Genomic DNA, 22,918 nt, shown 5'->3' on the forward strand with positions numbered 1-22,918 from the left:
TCATCAGTTCTGGCAAATGTACCACACTAAAGCAAGATGTTAATAACAGAAGAAACTGAGTACATTTGTGGGGGCTAGGAAACAGGGAAGATGGAAGCAAGTATATGGATATTTTTTGGACTTTCTGGACAATTTTTCTCTGAACCAAAATTGCTAAGAAAATAGTCTATTAAAACCACCCACCCACCCCCCACACACAAAAGAGTGGAAGCAAGAAGACTAATTCAACTGTAGTAGTCCCAGTGAGATATCATGATGTAGTGGAGAGAGAGTATAGATGCTGAATTCAGGATGTATTGTGGAAGTAGAACTGATTGGACTTGCTATTAATGGGAATAGGGGCTAGAGAGCCATCCAAAATGAGTCCTTAGTGTGCCAGTTTGAAACTATTATGTCCTCCAGAAAAGCCATGTTTTAATCCTGATCCAATTTGTGGGGCTAGACCTTTTAAAAGCCGTTCCAATTCTGGTATATTGTATTCTGGCAGTGAATAAGCTAATACATTGGGTTTTGTTTTTACCAGTTAGATAACTGTATTGCTGCAAATATGGGATGGTGGGTGGGATGGAATTCTGTTTTTAACCTAAGTTTGATATGCCTTTTTACATCCAGGTGGGGTGTCAAGTAGACAGTTGAATATAGCAATGATAATATGGGTGATGATGATGATAATAATGATAGCACATAACATTTGTTGAGCATTTATGTATGAAATACCTTGTAAGTGTATTTATAAAGTGTATGTTTAATCCTCATACCAACTCTGCTTCCAAGAACAGAATGTTTTGATTTGAAAGTATTACGTACACCAGAAAAGCTATGTTTTAATCGTGATCCAATCTTGTGGGAGCAGCTGCAGAGTGGAAACTTTTGATTAGTTTATCTCCATGGAGATGTGGCATGCTTGGTTATGGATATGACCTTTTGATTAAATGGAGATGTAAGTCTACCCGTTCCAGGTGATTCTTGATTAGTTTACTAGAATCCTTTAAGAGATGAAACATTTTGGAGAGAGATAGAAATGACAGAGCCAACAGAAACTTTAGAGAAGAGCTGACAGAGATGCTGACACTTGGAGAAGATGTTTGGAGATGCTTGGAGTCCAGCAGATGTTGCCACGAGATGTTAAGCAAGCCAGAACCTAGAGAGAGCCAAGGGAAGCCAAGAGATGAAAACCAGTCCTGAAGAAGCAAAATGAGGAACCTCCACGGGAACCGAAGCTGAAAGCAGCAGAGCCCAGGAGCAAGGGACCAGCAGATGCCAGCCATGTAACTACTTAGTTGACAAAGTTCTTGACCCATCGACCTTCCTTAAATTAAGCTATCTCTCACTGAATGCCTTAGTTTGGATATTTTTATAGGCTTAGAACTGTGAACTTGTAACTTACTAAATTCCTCTTTTTAAAAGCCATTTCAGTTCTGCTTTATTGCATTCTAGCAGCTTGCAAACTAGAACACAGAGTTACCATGAACTTGTCCAAGATCATTCTATTTGAAGTGGTAAAACTGGCCTTTGAACCTAGATAGTCTGATCCCAAAGCTCATCTTCTTTTTTTTTTCTCAGAGACAGGCATGAGTTTTATTAGGACTTATGAACAAGAGAGAGTCTCCAGTGCTGGCAGTCTGGATAATGGAAGTAGTACCGCACAAAGGTGGGGGTGTAAAGGGCAGCTTATAAGGGTTTAAGGACAAAGACGTTCCATAGGGTATGAGAATAGTTTCCACAGGGTCTCATGACACATTCCAGACAGGGGTCTGGAAATTTGTTAACAATATATACATCAGGGGAGAGGAGTTTTAATGCTATAACTTCTGTCCTGGTTATGTAGACAGCTATGTGCAGCAGTTTACTGTCCATATGGAAAGTTAGCTGAGCCCTGGGTCTCCACAATTCACTTCTGTGCTACTGTCTGCCTTGACCATAAGATAGACATTGTAGCTGTATTCCGTAACAACAACAGAAGAGACAACAGAGCACTATGTGTCCCCCACACAGAGAAAACAACCCAGCAAAGAGATGCCACCATGGCCAAGAAAGGGAATTATACTATTTAGACAAGGGGTCTACAGATAATTGATCAATACTGTGTGTATGCTCTTGCATATGATTTAAAACTGTGAAACATTGTGTGAATGATCAGGAATATATACATGGCACTGCACTGCTGCCTTGTGCTTCAGTAAGGATAAATAAGGCCATTCTGTTTTGTAAAATTACTTTTCTGAGCTGAGTGATTTCTTCATTTAGCAAAGATGACTATTTTGGAATCATTAAATTCCTGGGCAGTGTGATTGGCTAAGGCTGCCACAGGTTTTTCAGTAACTGTTGCAGCTCTGCCTGGTGGAAAAATGGCTAAAGGATAGTGCATTAGTCGGGGTTCTGTAGAGAAATAGAACCAACAGGAGATATCTGTAAATATGAGATTTATAAAAGTGTCTCATGCAACTTTGGGGACACAGGAGTACAAAATCTGCAGGGCAGGCTATGAGCTGGCAGCTCCAATGAAGGTCCTCAGTGAACTCCCCACAGAGGCTGGCTGGCTGCAGTGGAAAGAAGGATTCTCTCTTTTGAAATCTCTTTAAGATTTGTAAAGCCCATCTTCTTTTTTTATTTTTTAAAATTTTTTATTGCTAAAACAACATACAACCAACAAGCGTTAACATACAAACATTCCATACATGGTGTACAGTCAATGAAAGCCCATCTTCTTAACCATTGTCTCAATCTACCTCTGAGTGTGAAGCCCAGGTTAAATGTGAGGTTTTCAGTCATCAGCAGAGACTGAGTAGGATCATGTGAAAAACTGAAGAAGCAAAGAGAAAGTCATTAGAGGTTGGAAGTGTCAGGAAGCAGAGGGAAAGTGGGCAAAGTATGGCTTCAGATGAGAACTGAGAGATGAGCTCATTAGCTTTGGCATCATAGAGGTCTTTGGTGTTGATCATTTGAGAAGCTCCTGTGGAATGGTAGGGACAGTTTTCCAGCTGATGTGGGCTGTGGCGAGCATGGGGAGTGAGGAAATAAAGACTGAGTGTAGCAAACTCTTTTAAGGGCTTTGCTGTAAATCAAAACTAAAAAAATAAATCAGTAGGGTGGTGCAAAGTTGGCTCAGTGGCAGAATTCTCACGTCCCATGCCAGAGACCTGGGTTCATTTCCTGGAGTCTGCCCATGTCAAAAAGAAAAGAAAAAAACAAATGAATCAATAGCAGTAGAGGAAAGTTAGGTCCAGAGACACATTAGGGTATGTTGTATGCCAGTTGGAGTAATCCTGTAAAAAGAAAGAAACAGAAGAAGCTGGAGCAGAACTAAGCGATCTTGAAGTTGGGAAGAGATGGGATTCAGTTTAATGGATAGGGATTTGTCTTTGACAGGATTCTTATCATTTTTTCTGTTGTAAGAATATGACCAATAAAGAAGCATATTTCACTAAAGATTAGGTATTATTCCCATTTTTATGGATGAATAAACTGAAACTCAGAGTTTAAGTACCTTAAGGTCGAAGAAGTAAGTGATTGAGCTACTTTGGAACGTTAGGGCTGAAGCTTAAGCTCTTTGAAAGGCATAGAATACTAAAGTTGTTGTCTGTGCCATGAAGTTAAAAGTTAAGAAAAAATTTATAAATATACATACATATGTACCCACACACATATATGTGTTTGTGTGTACATATATGTGTTTGTGTGTACATATGTTTTAGTTTCCTAGGCTGCTCAAGCAAATATCCTGAAATGGCTTGGCTTAAACAATGGGAATTACTTATGGTTTTAAAGGTAAAAATCAAGGCATCATCAAAGTTATACTTTCTGAAGGCTATGGCCTTCTGGAGCTAGCTTCCAGCAATTCTTGACATCTCTGATATATTACAAGGTATATGGCAGCCTCTCCTGCCTCTCCATTCTCTTCTGGGTTCTGGGTTTCTTTGTTTTCAGTTTCTGGCTGGTGTTTCTCACTGTCTGAGTTTCTTCTGTTTATAAGGGCCTCCAGTCATAGAATTAAGAGCCATCCTGATTGAGGGGGACCACGCCTTCCTAACTGAAGTAACCTCAAAAGGTCCTACTTATAATGTGTTCATTCCCACAGAATGGATTATATTTAAGAACATGTTTTACTGGGATACATATAGCTTCAAACCACTATGATTTTATATATGTATGTATAATGTGTATATACACGCACATATGTACATGTATATACATACGTATGTATAAGTTTTTGAGCTCTAAATTACTGATAGGGATTAAGTTTCAGTGAACTGAAAATGCAAATTGAAAGTGAATTATAAACTGAAGAAAAGAACATCAGAAATCAGTGTTGCTAATTTTAAAAAACTTTTTCGTTTTATTTTACAGGAATGTCTAGGTGTCCATAATGTCACTAAATCTGTGTCCTCAGTTTGCAATGGAATTAATTTTCTACTTCATCCGAAAGTTCTATATGAAATCTCCACATTTGGCATCCAAGAATCCAAATATGAGGTATGACATGTTAAAAGTAGATGCAAATAACTACTGTAATTCTAAAGATACTCAGCTAAGTCAGAGTAAAAATCTGATATAACTTGGTTGTGTGATGAGAAACTGAAAAGAACATCATTGATATAGGGATTAGTTGAAGTGTTATTTACATAAAAAGAAGTGTTAAAGAAAATACAGGAATCAAAATACAGAACATACTGCCAAAGAATTTGGGGCAAACTGTTACTCATGTTTTTTATCTACAATATAGAGAACTATACAAGAGTTAGATAAAACAGATTATTTCATTAAGGAAACTTTTTATTCTGGGGAAAATATACTTTAAAGGTGAAAATTGAAATCATTAAGCGAGAAAAACTGGTTGAGAATAGAATCTAAAGTGATGTTATGGAAATATGAACATTTGAAAGAAGAGATCTTAATTATAGTACATTCTCAGATTTTATGCTCTAGGTGTATAAGTTGGCCTGGTGGAATACCTCATTGTTGGATTATTTTATCCTGTGTTGTTGAGCAGGTTAATGTTGCTGCCAAGGCCATTCTGTTGTATCTGCTTCAGGGCCGATTGATGATGACAGCACTGACCTGGAACAAGTTTATTGAGTCTCTCTGTCCCGTCATTCCAGTGCTACAGGTACTCTGTGCAATTCACATTTCACCATACGGTTTATCTCTGGGTGAGTGTGACTGATGGAAAAGAAAGCAAACAGCAGAACCATCTGTTGTGAGAGAAATGAAGAAAAGCCAGGAAGATGCTGTAGATAAGTGGGCAGAAACGTGTGGCTGTCTCTTGCTTCTGTTAGGAGGTTAAACAAGGACAGCTAATTTTTCCATGTGCTTTATGTGTCTGGAAGGAAGGTTAAAAAGTGAGGTACAGGCATTTAGCACTGATAGTGAAAAATAGAACTCAACGTTATATAGAGACTTTTAGGCAAAGCTAACAGTGGTTTTAAAGCAGACATTATACAACTTGCTTCATTAATTTTCTCAGAGTGTATATATGTAATTAGGGTGAGTTTGTGATGAATAACCTCTTGTAAACTTGCCTTTTTAGCAGTCCTGGGCTAGGAGTGAGGGATAGAGATAAGAAGAGCTGTTCTTGTATAACTCTGTTTTGGAAAAGAGAGCCCAGACCTTGGGACTTGAAGCTCACATGGTCCAGTCCCATGCATATAGTGTCTGTAGCACTCCATCTTTTTGCTGCAGGAACAGGGAATGAGGATCTGTGACTGCCTCATGTAGGTGAGGTGACATCACTAGAATCTTAGAAAATAGAAAAATCAGCAAAGATCAAGAAAGTTGGCATATTTTCCTGAAGTTCTCTAGTACTATTCTTTGAATGTGGTTTTATTTAAGGCTCCTTATTTCATGTAAAGTGATTTTGTAAAAGGAATATTTTATTCACTGTTTCAAAGGAGATTTGTGAGTTGCTTGATAGACCAGTAGGATTCTTATTTTCAAGTTGAAAAATTAAGCAATATGTGTAAAATCAAACCATAATGTCTCTTATAAAAATCTATTAGGGCTATGCAGATACAGAAGATACGTTGGGTAACTGCATTCTCTTTCTGAGCAAAGTGAGTGCTGAGGCAGGAGAAGATATTCTCCCTTCCACCACCCGATTAAAATCTGTACTGCGACTCTTGCTAGTAAAAAAGCCAATGTAAGTATAATGTCATCTTTTGAATATGAGATTAATGAAGAATTCTTAGAAAGTAAAGTATTATGTCAATCTGTAACAATAGAACTAAAGATGGTAAAGAAAGTGATTTTACATTAGATAGAAGAAGCTAATAACTGAATTGATTCAGGATCTTCTTAACCCTTTTCTGAAATGCTTCCTCCGTTTTACTGCCTAATTATCCTTTGTCAGATCAGTTTGTCTTATAGCGCTGCTGCATTAAGTGCTGTTCATTAGTGCTGCAGGCAGGTTAGAGAGCCATGAAAATAAATAGATTGCAAAAATTATAGAGCGTTCCCTCCTCTTCTCTTTAGAAATTGATAGCCTCCTCGAATTATCCTTTTCTAAAACATTTGTTCTGGAAATTGAGTTTTTCTTAATTGCCTCATATACATTAAATAAATTAAGTGAATGTATGGGAATGACTGGATCTTTGGCATCCTGTGCCAAATCTAAGAAGATCCTAAATTTGCATGCCTGGAGAAGGAGATGCATAAATATATGCTTTACACATCCCATCTCTAGCCCTCTTTACTGCGTGTTGTAGCTATCCCTAAACTGACAACCCTTAATTTTAATATAGATATCATTCGTAGGAATGAAAGGAACAAAGACAAAGGCTTTGTAAGCTTTCTCGAGGTAACTCAGCAAATGGGAGAGGGAGAAAGTTTACCTGACTTCTCATACCACTGTTGAGTCAGTATTAATTCTCTGGAGGTGATGGAGTTGACAAGAACTTACTGAGTGTGTACCATGTGCCCAAGAATTGTGGTTGGCTCTGGGGATGCAGCAGAATGCAACACAGCCACGGACACTGCCCTTCAAGAATTTAAAGTGGACTTGGGAAGATGGACCTTAAAGTCAGTTGCAATTTATTGTCAGAAAGTAAGAAAACATTATGATGAGGGGACTTCAAGGACCACATACAGCAGGGAGACCCGGACTTGCCTGTGGTAGGGCAAGGCCTCCCTGAGTGTGCTGATAAGTAATACTTAAAATCTAATAGTTTGTAGTATTGCTTAAAATGTGCCCAATTTCCGTGTAATTTAAGAACTCCTCACAGGACTGATGCATGGCTGTATGAAAATCTCCCACCTCAATATCCTTTGTCTACTTGATGGTTTTTCTGTTTTCCATTTCATTGTCTGATGGTGTACAGTATTTAATCTTCTCTCAAACATCTCCTGCCTCCCTACCTTAATCCTAATCTAGCCCTGATAAAATAGAATTTTTTTGGAATCAGTTGGCAGTTTTTGCATTTTTATATTTGAGAGGAAACGGATACCTAATACAAGGTATTTTCTTACATGGTAGTAATACCATACTTTAGTTATTAGTTTAATTATTGTCTTTGAGGTTTGACCCAATTTTTGGTCTATGGCCATGAGTTTGTGATAACTTTTATGGTTAAGATAGAGCACTAGAATTAAAGTCAGCAGTTTTAGATTTAATGTGCAAATTATGAAGTTGACATATTTAATTTCAGTGAGTCTGTCTTTTCATGTATAATTGTGATTATTCTTTGTTTCTGATGTTTATTTTATAAATTGTATAAAACTGAATTAATAATTGAAATTATAAACTAAGAATTTTTAATAGGAAAAGTAAAATATCGTTGGTAATGTAGCAATAAGTATGGTTAATTATTACATGGTGTTGATATATTATGACTGTAATTATAGGCCTTTATAATGTATAAACATTTGTGTAATATAAAATGTTGGCTTAAATACTTTTTGTCTTTAGGGTCCGTTCCCTAGCACTAAAGCTTGTAGCTTTTCATCTTACAAATGAAGAAGGGGCTGATACAAAACGCCCTTTAATAGATGCCAAAGTCCTCTCCAGAGTTACTAACTTATTTATCGTAAAAAAGCAAATTGAACTCAAATTGGATGATAGACCAGAGCTAATTATTAAGGTGACTATGACTTTTGCATTTATTCTGTGTGATTATTTTTTCTTTTTTTTGCAAATGTGGTCTTTTTTCAGCCTTTGAGCTTTTTTCAGTATTTTTGACCATAGGAGATATTTTTTTTATAACACAGAAGTAAATTAACCACCTTGAATTTTAAAAGATAATGTGTGTGTGTATATGTGCATATAACTATATATCTACATAGTTATTTCCTAAAAGAGGAAAAAGTACCTTTTTGTTCAACTTGTATCAACTCCTGTTTTCTGATTGCTGTGAAATGGCAACTGTTAATCAATTATTGTGACTGTTTTAAAATGTAATGGGAAGGATATATTTTGATTTAATAATTTGTGTGATTATTTGATACATCTGTCTATCACATAGTTTATGTTGTGTTCTTAAGTTTGTGTGTGTCCTAGGGAAGGAGAGACCAAGTAGCCTAGGTGTGGCTGTTCGTGGCTGGTTTGAAATAGTGTACTGGTTTCATCTGGCTTCTGAACACATTTATTTACTGAATAAATATTCCTTGAGTAACTGCTACATGCCAGGCATCATGACCCTTTTCATTTAGTATATACCCTGGAAATACAAATTGATTTGAGTAGCATACTAAATACAACATAAGGCCATTCTAGCCAAAATAAATTTTGTGATGAATTTTAAAAATAAATACCATTGACTCTAAATCTGTTGGGAATTCTTTTTGTTCTTAACTTGGAAATTGCCTATAATAGCAATAAAATAAAAATAAAATCCTCTGACTAAAGTTTTTAGCCTCTGTACTACCAGAGGGAAAGAAAAAAACAGGAGGCAAAGATATTTTCTCTAAAATGTCACAGTGGTTTTGAGATTTTGTTGTTAATCTCTTTTCTAAATCCTTAGCTTTTTACATACATTCAGAGCTTTAGCATCCATTTTCCTGTCTTTAACAAGGACTGCACTCAGATGGTTCTAGACTAATGTGGAATTCTATAAAGAAAAGCCAACCATTATCTTCACTGACTCATTTTTGTTTTATAGCTTCTCCTGTCACTTCAGTGTGCAGTCTCTCAATTTTTATTTAAATTTAGACCAGCACACCAAATCCTGTGGTAGAATTGTATAGCCACATGTAATATGTGTTTTTTTATGGGGACTCACATTCAGTGTTCTACCTTTATGTTCAGGGTTATGACAGCCCTGGTAGGAGGACTGGAGAATCTTCCACCAGTCACAGACTAGGTTTCTGGTGTCACAGTGTGCCTTGGGTGGCATGGAGGAGGGGAGAGGTTCTAGAACTGTTTTTCTTTTTTTTTTTGTGTGAGTCCATACTTAGGGCTAGGAGATAGAGTGAATGGGAGAAAGGAGGAGTATCATCTTTGTTCCTTTCCTCTCTTTCATGTGGCCAGTTTTGCCACTTCAGATTCTGTCCTGGCATGAAGTGACAGTCAGGGACTGGTGTTGGTGGCTATATTGGAGTGCTGGGTTGCAGGCTCCAGAGACTTTCTGCTCAGCCTCTCTTAGGGGGAAGCAAAGCGTGAGAACTGGGGAATACCCTCTAGTGGCTTCTAGGAATAGCGGGGAATTCCTGGGGTCACTTGTCTGGGGTTGCCATTCTCAGGTTAGCCTAGCAGACGTGGAGATGTTATATAACTTGGATGTCTTCTGTGACGTTCTTAAGGTGGCTAATGGGATATTGGGTTATGTATGACCTTCTAGCAAAAATACCCAATCATAAAAGGAGAGGCTTATCTGACATGATGGTTTTTATCTTAGATTCTAAGTTCCTCTCTTACCTAGGCAGGTCACTGCTGCAAACTTACTATAAGTATATTAGATTCGTAAGTAAATTGAACCTTTTGAGCTTTTCTTCTAGCATGAATTATGAAATTTTATGGGGCAGTTGGAAGCAGGTGAAAAATAACAGATTTTGTTGTTGTTTTTAGGTGGAGACTGTTGAAAAAGTATATGAAATCTTTATCTCAGATGATGTTGATCTTGTTTTGAGACGGTCAGCTGCAGAACAGTTAGCTGTAATTATGCAAGGTAATATCTTTAAGGAAAATGATTGCTGTGCTGCAGATATTACAGTTTAGATTGCCATGTCTAGTATTCAGGGGTTGGGAAACTATGGTTTGTGTGCCAGATCTGGCCTGAGGCTTGTTTTTTGTCCAGCCTGCAAACTAAGAGTGTTTCTTAAATTATTTTTATTATGATTATTTTTTATTTTAAAGAGTTGTGAAAAACAGAACATTCATTACACTAGAATATCTAGTACTTTCAATCTGGAGTAGTTTATATAAGTATTCTTTTTTAAAGGTTTTTTTTTTAGAAAGGGAGGAATCGCTTTATTATGAAATATTATTTTCTCCACTCTGATATTCTCTTTTCTTTGCCAAAGCCCAAAGCTTTGTTTGTTCTTTTTTTCTTTTTTTTAAGCAGTTTTATTCACACACCTTACAACCCATCCAAAGTGTATGCTTGATGGCTGTTGATATAATCACATAGTTATGCGTTCACTCTCATTCAGAGCAATTAGAATAGTCTCAAATAGTTTTTTATTATTACAAAAGAAGGTATGCTTATTGCTTAAAATTTTTCAAATTATACAACTGTGTATAAAGTAGAAAATTAAAAGTTTTGTCCTCTAATTTCAACGCGGTTATAACTATTTTTAACAGTTGGAAAGTTATGGATACCTGTTCTGTACATTTCAAAATAAGTTTTTTAAAACTACAAAATAGCTTCTTTAACTTTTCGAACCTTGTTTTTTTTTTGTTTACAGATATTAAAATGCATGCTGTGGTGAAAAGGCTATGCTTAATTGACAAGATAATTGAGTATTTAAATCAATGTGTGGGTCAAGATGGTGAGGTAAGACTGTGTACTTAAAGGTGTTATTATTAATCAGATCTGAAATGGAACTCAGCTGAATTTGTATAAGTACTTGGACTTTAAATCCTGGATAACACCCAGTACGTCTCTCTTTTTTTTTAATTTTTTTGTTTTTCAAAGTGAAGTCCCTCTAAAATTTAAAGTTTCTGTAAGGTGTATAAGCAGAAGTATATGTATAGCTTATTTTCAGTGGAAAATAATTCTTACTATTTATTTTCATTTTAGTTTCATATGATTTTAATGAAAAAAGTATAAAATTTAGAGTAAGATTATACTAGAGTGTATTTTATTTCACTTTAGAATTTATGGTAATAAAATAACTATGTTTTTTCCTGCTGGCCAGGTGATAGAACGTATGATACAACCATGCCTCACACTCTTGAGAAAAGTTTTATGTGCTGATCCAGTCATGCGTGCCTCCCTCTCACAACAGTCTGCTCTCTTGATCCTGTTATTCAGAGGTGAATAAAATAAATTCTGCTCATGATGAAATTAGCCTTAAGCTTTAATTGTTTATTCTTTGACTGTAGGTAACATTTATTTTCCATTTTTACCATTAGAATAACAAAGTTTGTTAGTGAATAAGCCACTAAAAAAACCTATTACAGGGCGGGCCACGGTGGCTCAGTGGCAGGGATCTTGCCTGCCATGCCGGAGACCTGGTTCAATTCCTAGTGCCTGCCCACGCAAAAAGAAAAAAAAACCTGTTACAATGGAAAATCCTTAATACTTTTGTGGAAATTTCTCTTATATTCCTGTTACTGAATGGACCTAAGAGCTGAGAAAAGCTGAAGCCTCTGAGTGTTCCTTGCACCTTGATGTGTCTATCGTTTGGTGCCCAGACAGTTAAGAGTTATCTGTAAAAAGGGATAAAGCTGCTGTCATTATTGCCTTTCCAGTGCCTAGTTCCTTTTTATTGTTTTGCTCATGCCTTTAGATCCTAGGACTTTTGATGTGGTATTTGATTATGTTGTTAGACTGACATTTAGAGTGTGGACTCAGGCATGGAGAGGGGTTGGGAAGGGGACCAGCAACTAGAGCATCCCAGGCATTGATTTATCATATTTTATGAAGTGTGATTGTGTGTTTTTTTTTTAATCTATTTTAATTAGGTTTTAACGTAGTAATGTCTTTACATGGAGAAATTCCATGTAGTTTTACCTTTTTTTTTTTTTCCTCTTCCCATCTGGCTGTTCTCAGTAGAGGGCTTGGGCCCATTTTGTGCTACTTTCTTTCGTAGAAGTTTAGGCTGCTGTTTTAAATACTAAGAGGCATTTTGATCTCATGACTCAGTATGCTTGATCTTGTCTGCATCCACATACATTGGCGATAAATGAGGTTTATGTTCAAAATATATTATTAGAATGAAATAATTTCTTTTCTTCTGATGGTTTTCGCTTGCCAAATAATTAGGAATAATTTTATTTAAGTAGCATCAGTGAAGGTCCAATCCAGGAAAAGTTCTAAACGGACTCAGTTGTGTTCAGGCTCATAAAATTTTGTGTATGGTGTAAATTTTTTATAAGTTCTTAAACACTGATTTTCTGGAAGAGCAGCAGTTATGGATCTCTTGTTTTCTTTAATCCTGATAATTGTCTTCCTATTAACCTTATACAATTTAATTTAGTCCCTGGCTTACCTTTTCATTTACAATCTTGATTTAAGTTATTAAGCCATTCAACTTATTATGAACACATACTTGGTTCAGAAGATCTTTCTAAGGCAACAAAATTGTAGTTAACAATTTTTCTTTCTTGTCACTGTTTGTGAAAAGTACTTCAACTAATCTGAAAATGAATTATAATATATTTCATTAATGGAGTTAGTGTCAGGGCAAAATTAGCTTTTTTTTGCCAGCCACTCAAATGGAAAATTCATTCCCTCGGCAAACATTTCTTGAGCACATACGGTGCTGGATACTGCTCTGCACCCTTAGATAATATTGGTGAGGATGGCTAATGACCCTCACAGAGTTTATAATTTAGTTGAAGAATTTGACAAGTAAATACATAATATAGCATAATAGTGCTCATAAAGGAAGGGCTCCTGAATAGTTTGGGGAATAGGAAAGCATCAGAGAATGCTTCCAGGGAATGTGACATTTAAGCAGAAATTTCAGAAATGAATAGGAGTTCAAAGAAACGATGGAGGTTAAGTTCTAAGTTGGGGGAACCAGTATTGTGTGTGCAAGAGAATGGTGTATTTGAGGACTAGTTGGTTAAATGTGGTTAAATTTTGGAAGTCCAGTGTAAGGGGAAAATGGTGGGATGAGGTGCACTTCATACATGGTCTGGTAAGTTAAGACTAAACTGTATTGGGATACCATTTTAAGACTTTTAAGTGGGGGAGTCTGTGTGTTAGAAATATTATTCTGTCTGTTGCATGAATAATAGATTGAAGGGGTACAGTAATCGAATAACTTCTTAGACAATGCATTGAATTATAAATTTTATGTTCATGAATTTTAGGGTTAAAAATGAACTTAGAATTTATATTATACCATCTTTTTCTTTTGGTGAGGAAATTGAGGACAAGAGAGATTTAGTTACTTGCCCAAGGTCATACCCAGATAATGGTGGAAGCAGTAGAAGAATCCAAACTTCCTTACCTTTATTTGTTTGTGTTTTATATAATTATAAAAATTATACATCACATGGTAAAAATTCAAACAATATAAAACTATATAAAGTAATTGTAATAGAAGTTTTTCCTTCATTTTCTTTTCTCACTTTCCACAGAGGAGAATGTTCTAGTTATGATTTGGATTATGTCATTAAAATGATCTTTTTTATGCATACATTTTGTAATTATCATACTACAGTATTGTGTAACTTCTTTCTTCAACTAAAAATATACCTTGAATATTGTTCCGTGTTATTACATATGTATTAACCTACTTAAAAAAAATACTGCATAATATGTCAGTTTCAGTTTACCAAACTAATGAATATTTTTTCCAATTTTTTACTAGGACAAATAGTCATGTTTTATGATCATCTTTGTGCAAATATACTGTAATTGAAATTGCTGGATCGTCACGATTTTATAGGATACTGTTGGATTCCCCCCAAATCATTCCCCCCAATAGTATATGGAAATGTGTATTTTCCTTACAACTTTGTCGAACACTGTTCTGATAAAATCAGAAATATTTCTGATTTTAAAATTTTCTTTTATCTTCTAGGTGAAAATGATATCTTATTGCTTTAATTTCTATCTTTAGGGTAATCGATTATCTTTTTCATATGTTATTTAATATTTTTATTTCTTAGACTATGAATTGCTGTTTTTCTGTTGCTTTTAATATCTTATTTATAGTGATTTGTAGCATTTCTTTACATAACTAGATATGACCCTTTGTCTGATTTTTGTGTTACTAATATTTTCTTCGAGATTTTCTGATCTTTTGAAGTACTTATTATATCTTTGACCCTTAAATAAGTAAATATTTGATGGAAGTGTATAAAGCTTTTCCAGTATGACAACTGGAATTTTTGTTATGTGTAAAAGGAAGGCCCTCTCCATTTCTAAATTGGAAATGTATGCTCCTGTACTTTCTCATAATTTGTTTATAGTATTATTTAACACCTTTAGATCTTTAATCTATCTGGAATTGATTTGGTTGTGTAGTATATGGTAGGAATATAAATCTGTTGTTTCCTTATTATAGAAAATTGCATTGCAACAATTTCTTATGCATTCAGAAATCTTGTGGATTATGCTGTCTTCACTGATATGAAATGTCTATTATAAATTCTTACATATATCTCTTTCTTTGCCTTTTTTTAATTGTTAATTTTTTTTAATTTAAGGAAGCAAACAATACGGTTAGAACCACCAAAAATGGATATCTTAGTTAGCTTAACCATAGGCATATTTAAATAAAGTATCCATAAAGTAATTTTAAAGCCTCTGTTTGTGCAGTGAGTTTCATAAACCAATTTAAAATTAAGGCAACAAGGAAATAATCTACAAATTCACATAGCAAAGTTCTTAAATTCTAAGTATTAAATACTTAGATACTGTTTTGTTTTTTTGTCTTTTTCAGTTCCTTATTGTTTTTATCAGGCTAGTTACTTAAGGATGCCTTTCTTTTCATGCAGTTAGGGAAAAACTCTTGAACAACTAATTTCCTGTTGCTGCTTCTCTGAATTTGCTAACCCTGCATTTAGTTATTATTCCTGTGTATGGGGACCACCCCCACACCTGTTTGTTTAATATTTCTTAAGTCCCAAACTCTGAGAAATTGGTATCATTGGGAGCAGTCCAGAGGTGGAGACAGAGACTTATTAATGTTAAAAGATTGGACCAAGCTACTTAACTAAATAGTAAGTGATAAAGTTAGTGTTCTGTCTCAGTTCACAGTGCTTTCCTTTTCCTACCCTATTGCAGTAGTAAACATGAAACGACATTTTGAACTCACATCCAAGTTATATGATAAAAAGGGTAAAAATTATAAAGTAAGATTTTCCAATGAGGAAACTTTAAAATTGATAAATCCTTCCTGGAAACTGGATCTGTTCACCTCTGATGAGCCAAAAGTTGGCAGCATCTAATAAATGGATCTGTGGTTCCTGAACTCAAAGTTTCTATATCATGTGGGAGCTTATCTGGTAACTCTCAGGCTCCACTGCAAACCTCCTGAATCAGAAGCTGTTTTAACTAGCTTTCTAGATGATCCTGATACATTGAAAAGTTTGAGAGTCAGTACTCTAATGATGCCTTATTTTAGTTGTTGAATCTGCCTTTCTCTGAGAATGGCATATCTTCCCTTCAAGTTAAGATGTTTTTAACATGAAGGTTATTCTTTTTAGAAGTAAAACTATTCATAAAATTATGTTTCTTTTTATTCTACAGTTTCCTTGATATTTCATGCAGATCGTACTGTTGTAACTGAAGTAGGAGCATTATTTTGTCTTCTCTTGTTTGATGAAATATCAAGAATGGACATGTGGTGAGTTATAAGAATTTTAAAAGTTTTTTAATGTAAGGAATTATTTATCTAAGATTTCTGATGCAATCTTATTGCAAGGCATGGGTATTTCTGACTTATGAAGCTTATGTTTTCCGTGCTAGACATACGTAGTATGATTTTTTTTTTGATGTGAGTATTAAGCAGTATGGAAAAGCTAATTTGCTCAAAAAGTTACTCTGAAATTTTATTTTCAAACACTACTAAGGTCCAAAAGTTAAAAATCACTGCAGTGTTTTTTCTTTTAAATATATTTTTGGTACATACTCTTAATTTTGTTTGTTCTCTTTAATATTTGATTATTCTTATTTAACAGATGTTGGGATGATGTTTAGGATGATAAACATTTATGATTTATACTGATATTGAGCAGGATTAATGGGAGAGGACACACAGTTATCTGCCCACAATAGCTAAATTATGTGAATTATTTATTTCTGTTTTTTAGAAAAGCATAATTTACTCTTCATAAACAAATTCAGTACAGAAAAATCTACGTTGTAGCTATAGAAAATGATAAAACTAACTGCAACTCTTAATTCAAGTTTCAGTCAAGAAACTGAGGTAGGTTGTATTGTCAGACAAAATTACGATATTCTAAGTTGTTCCTTTCCTTTGTTTTTCTTTTATAATATAGGTCTGTTAATCCTTCTGATAAACCTTCTCCTCCATCAGTCTTCAGTTTGCCCATCTCAGTACTTAGAAGGTAAAGCATTTATTTCTCTGATTTTCTTGAAGGGTAAAAATATTGTTGCAGAAAGAGAAATCAAAACCTACAATTTGTCACAATTTTCTCTTCACATTTAAATCACCTCATGTAGTGCTTTCATGTTTCTTTCACAATGCAGTTTTGAAGGTGTCAGGAAGTCCTCTCTCTTCCAGATCCTATTTAGGTCATCAATTTTTTATTTTAAAATTGTTTAAATCTATGGAAAGGTTGAGAGAATTGTTCAGTGAGCACCTGCATTCCTTTCACCATGGATTCGTCAGTTGTTAACACATGAGTTTACTTGCTTTCTCTTTCTCTTTTTAAATATATATATATACTTTATACATTTAAAATTTATACTTAATTTGTTTATACTTGTTTGTTTCCTGAACCATTTGAAAATTTTTTAGATGTAATTTTATTTACCTCCTAAATATTCCAACATGTTTCTCCTTAGATTAAGGACATTCTCCTACATAACCTACATGAGTACTAGGTCATGATTACATATAAGACAAAGAAAAATAATTGTTACATGGACTAATTTCTCCCTAATTTTCCATGCATACAGTAGAGTGTATAAGTCTTAAGGATTTAGTTGAATTTTTCCAATACAACTGTGTAATTGACACCCGAAATAGAATATGGCTATCATGCCAGAAACCTTGTTCCTGCTTCTTCATTACCTTCCACCAACCTACCAAGGTAATCCTCTTTTGATTTCTAATACCACAGATTATTTCTGCCTGTTTTTGAATTTTGTAAATAGAAAGTATCCTTGTTTTTTGGTTTATTTTGCACACCTTTGTGAGAGTCATGCAGATTGTTGTATGAAGCAATAGTTGGTTCATTTTCATTGCTATAGAGTATTCTGTGTAAGAGTATATAACAATATGTATCATTCCAGAGTGGACAGACATTTGGTTTGCCTCCATTTTTTAGATCTTTTTGAACAAATGACTGATAAGAGCATCTGGAACATATGCCATGGTGGGATCATAGGAAATGCACATATAGAGAGCTTTATTAGTTACTGACAAGCATTGTTCCAAAATGATTGGCCAGTTCACCTTCCACCAGCAGGGCAGGAGCGCCAACTGCCGGGCATCCTCACTTCCCTTATAATTTGCATCACCCACTCTTGATGGTCTTTAGGTTTGGCTAAATGAAACTCAGCTGACTGCGGTGGGCCACATTTACATCAGATTCACTTAGAAGGAGAGACACCATGCTGGCAGGACAGTACCAGGAATTTCTTTTTTGTGGGAGTTTTCATAACATCTGCATGGCAATTGAGAGCTGACCTTCTGGGCTTTCTCTTGTCCCCATCAAGTGACAGCTCAGGTGATGCAAGGGAACAAGCTCACATTTGTGGGTGCAATAGCTACCCTGGCTTATAAGCCCTATGACCCAAATAGACAGTGCTCTTGAGTAAATGTGCTGTAGGCCTTGTTTCTAGGTTCCTGCCGGGCCTATAGTTATAAGAGACCACTCTCCATACATTTACTGTTTTTTCCCAGACTCCCAGTCCAAAAGCAAGAGGCATTTTCACCACAGGCAAAATGCCTGCTGTAAAATTGTTGACATTCCATGTTTATCTGGTTTCCTTGTGAAAAAGAAACAAAAAATTGGCTCAAGGTCAGATTTGTCAGAGACGATAAAAGGTTTTGTTAATTCCTTTACTCACAGTAATGTTGTCATTTTAAAAATTGTTGCCTATCTGGGGTATTTGTAGAGGATCTCAAACTGATCATGGTGATGTTACCTTTTGCTTTTTATGATTTTCTTCCTCATACATTCTTTAGGCTTAAATTTCATTTAAGGCTATCAGTATTTCTAAGTATGCCTTCTGGTATATCCCATATATTTTGATATGCTGTCTTTTTGTGATTCGATTCACAATATTTTCTGATTTACATTGTGATTTCTTCTTTGATCTGTGGGTTACTTAGAATTATTGGACGTAACTCCTTAATTAAAAACTTACTGCTTAATTTATAAACAATTTGGGATTTTCTAGTTGTTTTATTAGTGATGTCTAGCTTAATAGTATCATCATAAAATATATAACTTTATTTTAAACCCTTGGAATTTGTTGAATTTTGCTCTATGGCCCAACGTATGAAAAATTTAGTAAATGTTCCGTATGTACTTGAACATAATAAATGATGTGTATGCAGTAGATGTTGGGTGACATTTCTTTAAGGAGTTCTCTTTCATTTTAGTGGAAAGTTCCAACATTTAAAGAGTATTATTTTTACTTAAATTATCCACCCTGATTCATGTATAGAACTCTTTCTTACCCTCTTTTACTGAGGTACATGAAATGAAAAAGGATATGTGGGTACCCTTGGAAATCTCACCTGATTGTATTTCTCAATCACAAAGACATGGAGTAGAGGCTTGGGATATGTTTTATTAGTGAAATGATTGTTCAGCATTTGCACATGCTGGGCATTGCTGTCTTGTTAAACACTTAAATTAAATTTGACTGGTTTAAGAGAGATTGCCATTGAATTTTTTCTTTTTAGGTCTAATTTTTTTTTATTAATTTTAAAATTTTTCTTAAAATACCAAAAACAGCAAACAAACGTAAACACTCGTAAGTGCTGATCATTCCGTTCTACATGCACAATCAGCAGTTCACAACATCATCACACAGCCGCACACCCATCTCCATGATCATCCCCTGGAACACCTACATCCACCTAGAAAAAGAAAACAGAAAAAAATTCACACACACCATTCCCCTCCCCCTCCCCCGCACTGATCACCAGCACTTCACTCCAAATTCACTTAAACATTTGTTCCCCCTATTATTCATCTCCATTCCACATGTTCTACTTGTCTGTTGACAAGGCAGACAATAGGAGCATCAGACACAAGGTTCTCACAATCACAGTCACATTGTGAAAGCCACATCACTATACAATTATCTTCAAGAAACATGGCCACTGGAACACAGCTCTACACCTTCAGGCAGTTCCCTCCAGCCTCTCCATCACAGCCTAACTAAAAAGGTGATATCTATTCAATGCATAAGCGCAACCTCCAGGACAACCTCTCGACTCAGCCATTGACACTCCGTAATCACCCCCCCCACCCTTCCACCCCCGTCAAGAAGACTTTCTCAATCCCCTAATGCTGAGTCTCAGTCACTCCAGGATCTACGTCGCACGTTGCCAGGAAAGCCCACACCCTCGGGAGTCACGTCCCACGCAGACAGGGGGAGGGTGGTGAGCCTGCCCGCCATGTTGGCTGGAGAGAGAGGCCACATCTGAGCAACAAAAGAGGCTCTCCTGGGGGTGACTCTCAGGCCCAACCCCAAGTAGACTTGACCCATCCCCTGTGGGGTCAAGTCTCACATGAACAAACCACAAGATTTGGGGCTCAGCCTACAGCCCTAATTGTCCCCACTGCTTGCAAGAATACCAAGAACTCAATTTGGGAAAGTCGAATCTTCCCTCTTTCTCATCATTCCCCAAAGGGGACCTTGCAAACACTTTTCCATTCATTGTTCAAATCCCTCTGGGCATCCCTCTGGGCAAACCAACAAAACCCCATGTCCTACTCAAGGTTCCATGCCCTCATGGCGTCATTGAATTTTTTCTTATATCTAAAAATATTTCTGGGCTCTCTTGCTGATACATAGTGATTGAGTTTGTTAATGAAGCAGCTATATTCCCTGGTGAAAATGGTAAATTGTGATTCAGTCACTTAGGGACCTGTTTGGTGATAGGCAATTCATTTAACCTCTTTAAGCCTCATTTTCATCACCTATAAAATGGATATAATTCCCATGCCATGTAATTATTAATGAGTTATAGATGACATGATGGGAGCCCTTTCCACAGTGTTTGGCATGAAGCAACCTTCATGTTTTGTGTAAACATTTCCAGGACATTAGTTATCTCTGTAGACAGCTGTGATACACATGGGATGCAGTAAGTCCTCAGAAAAGAGTTCAGAAAAATGTTTAGTGGGACTTTAGAGGAGGGTGAAAGAATGATTGAAATATTGTATAAAGCATGATAACTATTCAGAATAGGGGCTATTAGAGCAATCCTTGTACTGCCTTGGATTAGAGGCAAATCCTTGTAGTGCAGAGAGTGAACCCTCATTTCTGACTCATCTTTTTGAGTAGCGTACAAGAGTTTGGAAGACTATAATTATCTTACCCATTTTCTTTAGGTATCATCTCCCAGTACATGTAGTTGGCCATCATGCTGTGAGTCCTTACTCCATAGTTTTGCCTTTGTCTGCTGAATATGTGGCCTTGAAGCCGGTTACAGAGATGTTGAGAATAGCTTGGAATCTGTCATGGTATCATGGGACCGAGAATCTGTTGAAGCAAATGAACTCTGAAACTCAAGTCCAAGAGTAAGCTGTTAGATTTAGTGGAAAAAATATTTACCTTTAAGTAATTATGACTAATTGGATTTCACTTTTTCTTTAGGTCTGATAGCTTCTTCATTTGTTAGGATATGATTCTGCCTTTTAACTATTTTAATTTTTACTGTTTAAAGTTACATGTTTTTATTATTTTAAAAGATATCTCAAGGAAACATTAAAATGCATTGTCTTTTATGCTATTTTAGAGATTATATATATAGAGTTTGGTCAGTGAATAGATGTAAATAACTAGGAAAAATGCGCTGGGTTAGAATAAAGGCTCAGCATTGTGTATAAATATTGTTTGCTTGGTGATGATTGTGTTTGACTATTTGGAATTTATTAAAAAAATTTTTTAGTTTGTCACTGTTCTATGAATAAAAATTGTATTTCTGTATAGTAGGAAAAATTCAGTATGAATACTTGGGTTACTAGTGTAAAACTCTTAACATTATCCAGTATATAACAGTTTTCTCTCTACTTTGATTAAATCTTTAATGAAAAGAATGAAGATGTCATAATTTTTGGAGAGAGTTTATTGTATCTTATTATAATAAGAATAAAAATGAGCTTTTATTTAAATAGCTCTACGTTGCCCTTTCTTTTCTTTTTTTTTTTAGATTTTTAGATACACTAAAGTTATCCACGGAGGACATCCTCATTCTGAAGATAACACACACAGCTAGTGGGCTGAAGGATTGCCTCCATTGCGTCGTTCAGGCAGCAGCCCACAGGGAAGTTAGGGCTGCTGTCACTAGGATGAGTTTTTATCTTCTGAATGACCAATTGTTGTTAAAGGATGGCATTGGTCCCTGTGGGGTTACCTTGAAGTCCTTGGCTTGGCACACGACATTGAACAGGTCAGTGTGGGCTCAAGGTTGCCAATTCAAAGGTTGAATCGTATTTGGGTTTATTGCCAAACCTTTGAAGATAGAAGTATGTATTCTCACTATTGCTATCATGAGAAATGTTTTTTAATGGAAAGAAAAACTCTAGATATTAAATATCTGCAATAAATATCTGATAGTAGCAAAAGAGAAAAATATTAAACTTAATCACCACTCTTTGGAAAGAATTATTAAGTTTATAACAACTTTATTGTCTTATCTTAGAAAGTTTTACCTTCTAATTAAATAATTAGGATCAGATGTGGATGGGGACAAACTGCGTGTTTTTCCTGCCAAGATGATAAATGAGTGGGGACATCAGTGGATGGATTAGGCTTTGTACACCTGCAGCAGACTGTTCTATTATTTTTTTTCTGCTTTTGTTTTATTCTTAAATAAATTATCTCATTTTTCTTTTTACTCTGCATTTTATGAAGTTGAGTGCCATGTGGAAATCCTTTAGTAGCTATTGGGAACGTTCTAGCTTACAAATTTAACATGTTTAACTGGTAGCAGATGGCTGCTTTTGAAGCAAGACTTGACAGGCTGCCTTGGCAAGCAGCATTTCATTTTAGTCTTTATGTGACTTTAGTTTAAAATGTTGTAACTTTCTTATTAAACCTAAAGTATGCAGTTTTTAGCATGCTAAGTTGAATCTCTGAAACGTAAATTCCTTTATTTAATTTAACCTTAAAAATTCGTTTGTCTAATTAGACAGAATTTTCCAGTGGAGCCAACTAAGTATTGTCTTGCAAGACAAATTTTAGGATTTTTGAAGCTAATCTTAAGCACAGCCATTATTAAAATTAAATTATATAAACTTGAAATTAAAGAAATTATAGGAAAAAATGAATTTGCAAAACTCTTCTTAATTATTTTAAAACATTTTACATTCATCCCTGTTCTTGAGGTTTTCTGCATCTAAAATTTCAATACTGTGCAAATGCTGTATAATGGGGTGCTACTCTGCATCTCTTCACAACCCCATATTGTGTTGGTGACTTGAAGTTAGCCA

General features: G+C 35.5%; 1 protein-coding gene across 3 annotated transcripts in view; it reads left to right on the forward strand.

Annotated features, from left to right (window-relative positions):
- The window catches only part of RTTN (rotatin), a 202,798-nt gene that overhangs the window by 65,808 nt on the left and 114,072 nt on the right, over nucleotides 1-22,918 (forward strand). For all 3 annotated transcript variants that reach the window (XM_077135252.1, XM_077135253.1, XM_077135254.1), the window contains exons 15-25: nucleotides 4,348-4,473; nucleotides 4,991-5,107; nucleotides 5,997-6,136; nucleotides 7,901-8,072; nucleotides 9,995-10,094; nucleotides 10,834-10,922; nucleotides 11,287-11,404; nucleotides 15,801-15,897; nucleotides 16,553-16,621; nucleotides 20,816-21,004; nucleotides 21,637-21,876. In XM_077135252.1, the coding sequence (XP_076991367.1) occupies nucleotides 4,348-4,473; nucleotides 4,991-5,107; nucleotides 5,997-6,136; nucleotides 7,901-8,072; nucleotides 9,995-10,094; nucleotides 10,834-10,922; nucleotides 11,287-11,404; nucleotides 15,801-15,897; nucleotides 16,553-16,621; nucleotides 20,816-21,004; nucleotides 21,637-21,876 (1,457 nt within the window). The remainder of the gene's footprint in view (nucleotides 1-4,347; nucleotides 4,474-4,990; nucleotides 5,108-5,996; nucleotides 6,137-7,900; nucleotides 8,073-9,994; nucleotides 10,095-10,833; nucleotides 10,923-11,286; nucleotides 11,405-15,800; nucleotides 15,898-16,552; nucleotides 16,622-20,815; nucleotides 21,005-21,636; nucleotides 21,877-22,918) is intronic.

Source organism: Tamandua tetradactyla, chromosome 18 (genome assembly GCF_023851605.1).
Source record: "Tamandua tetradactyla isolate mTamTet1 chromosome 18, mTamTet1.pri, whole genome shotgun sequence".
NCBI lineage: Eukaryota > Metazoa > Chordata > Mammalia > Pilosa > Myrmecophagidae > Tamandua > Tamandua tetradactyla.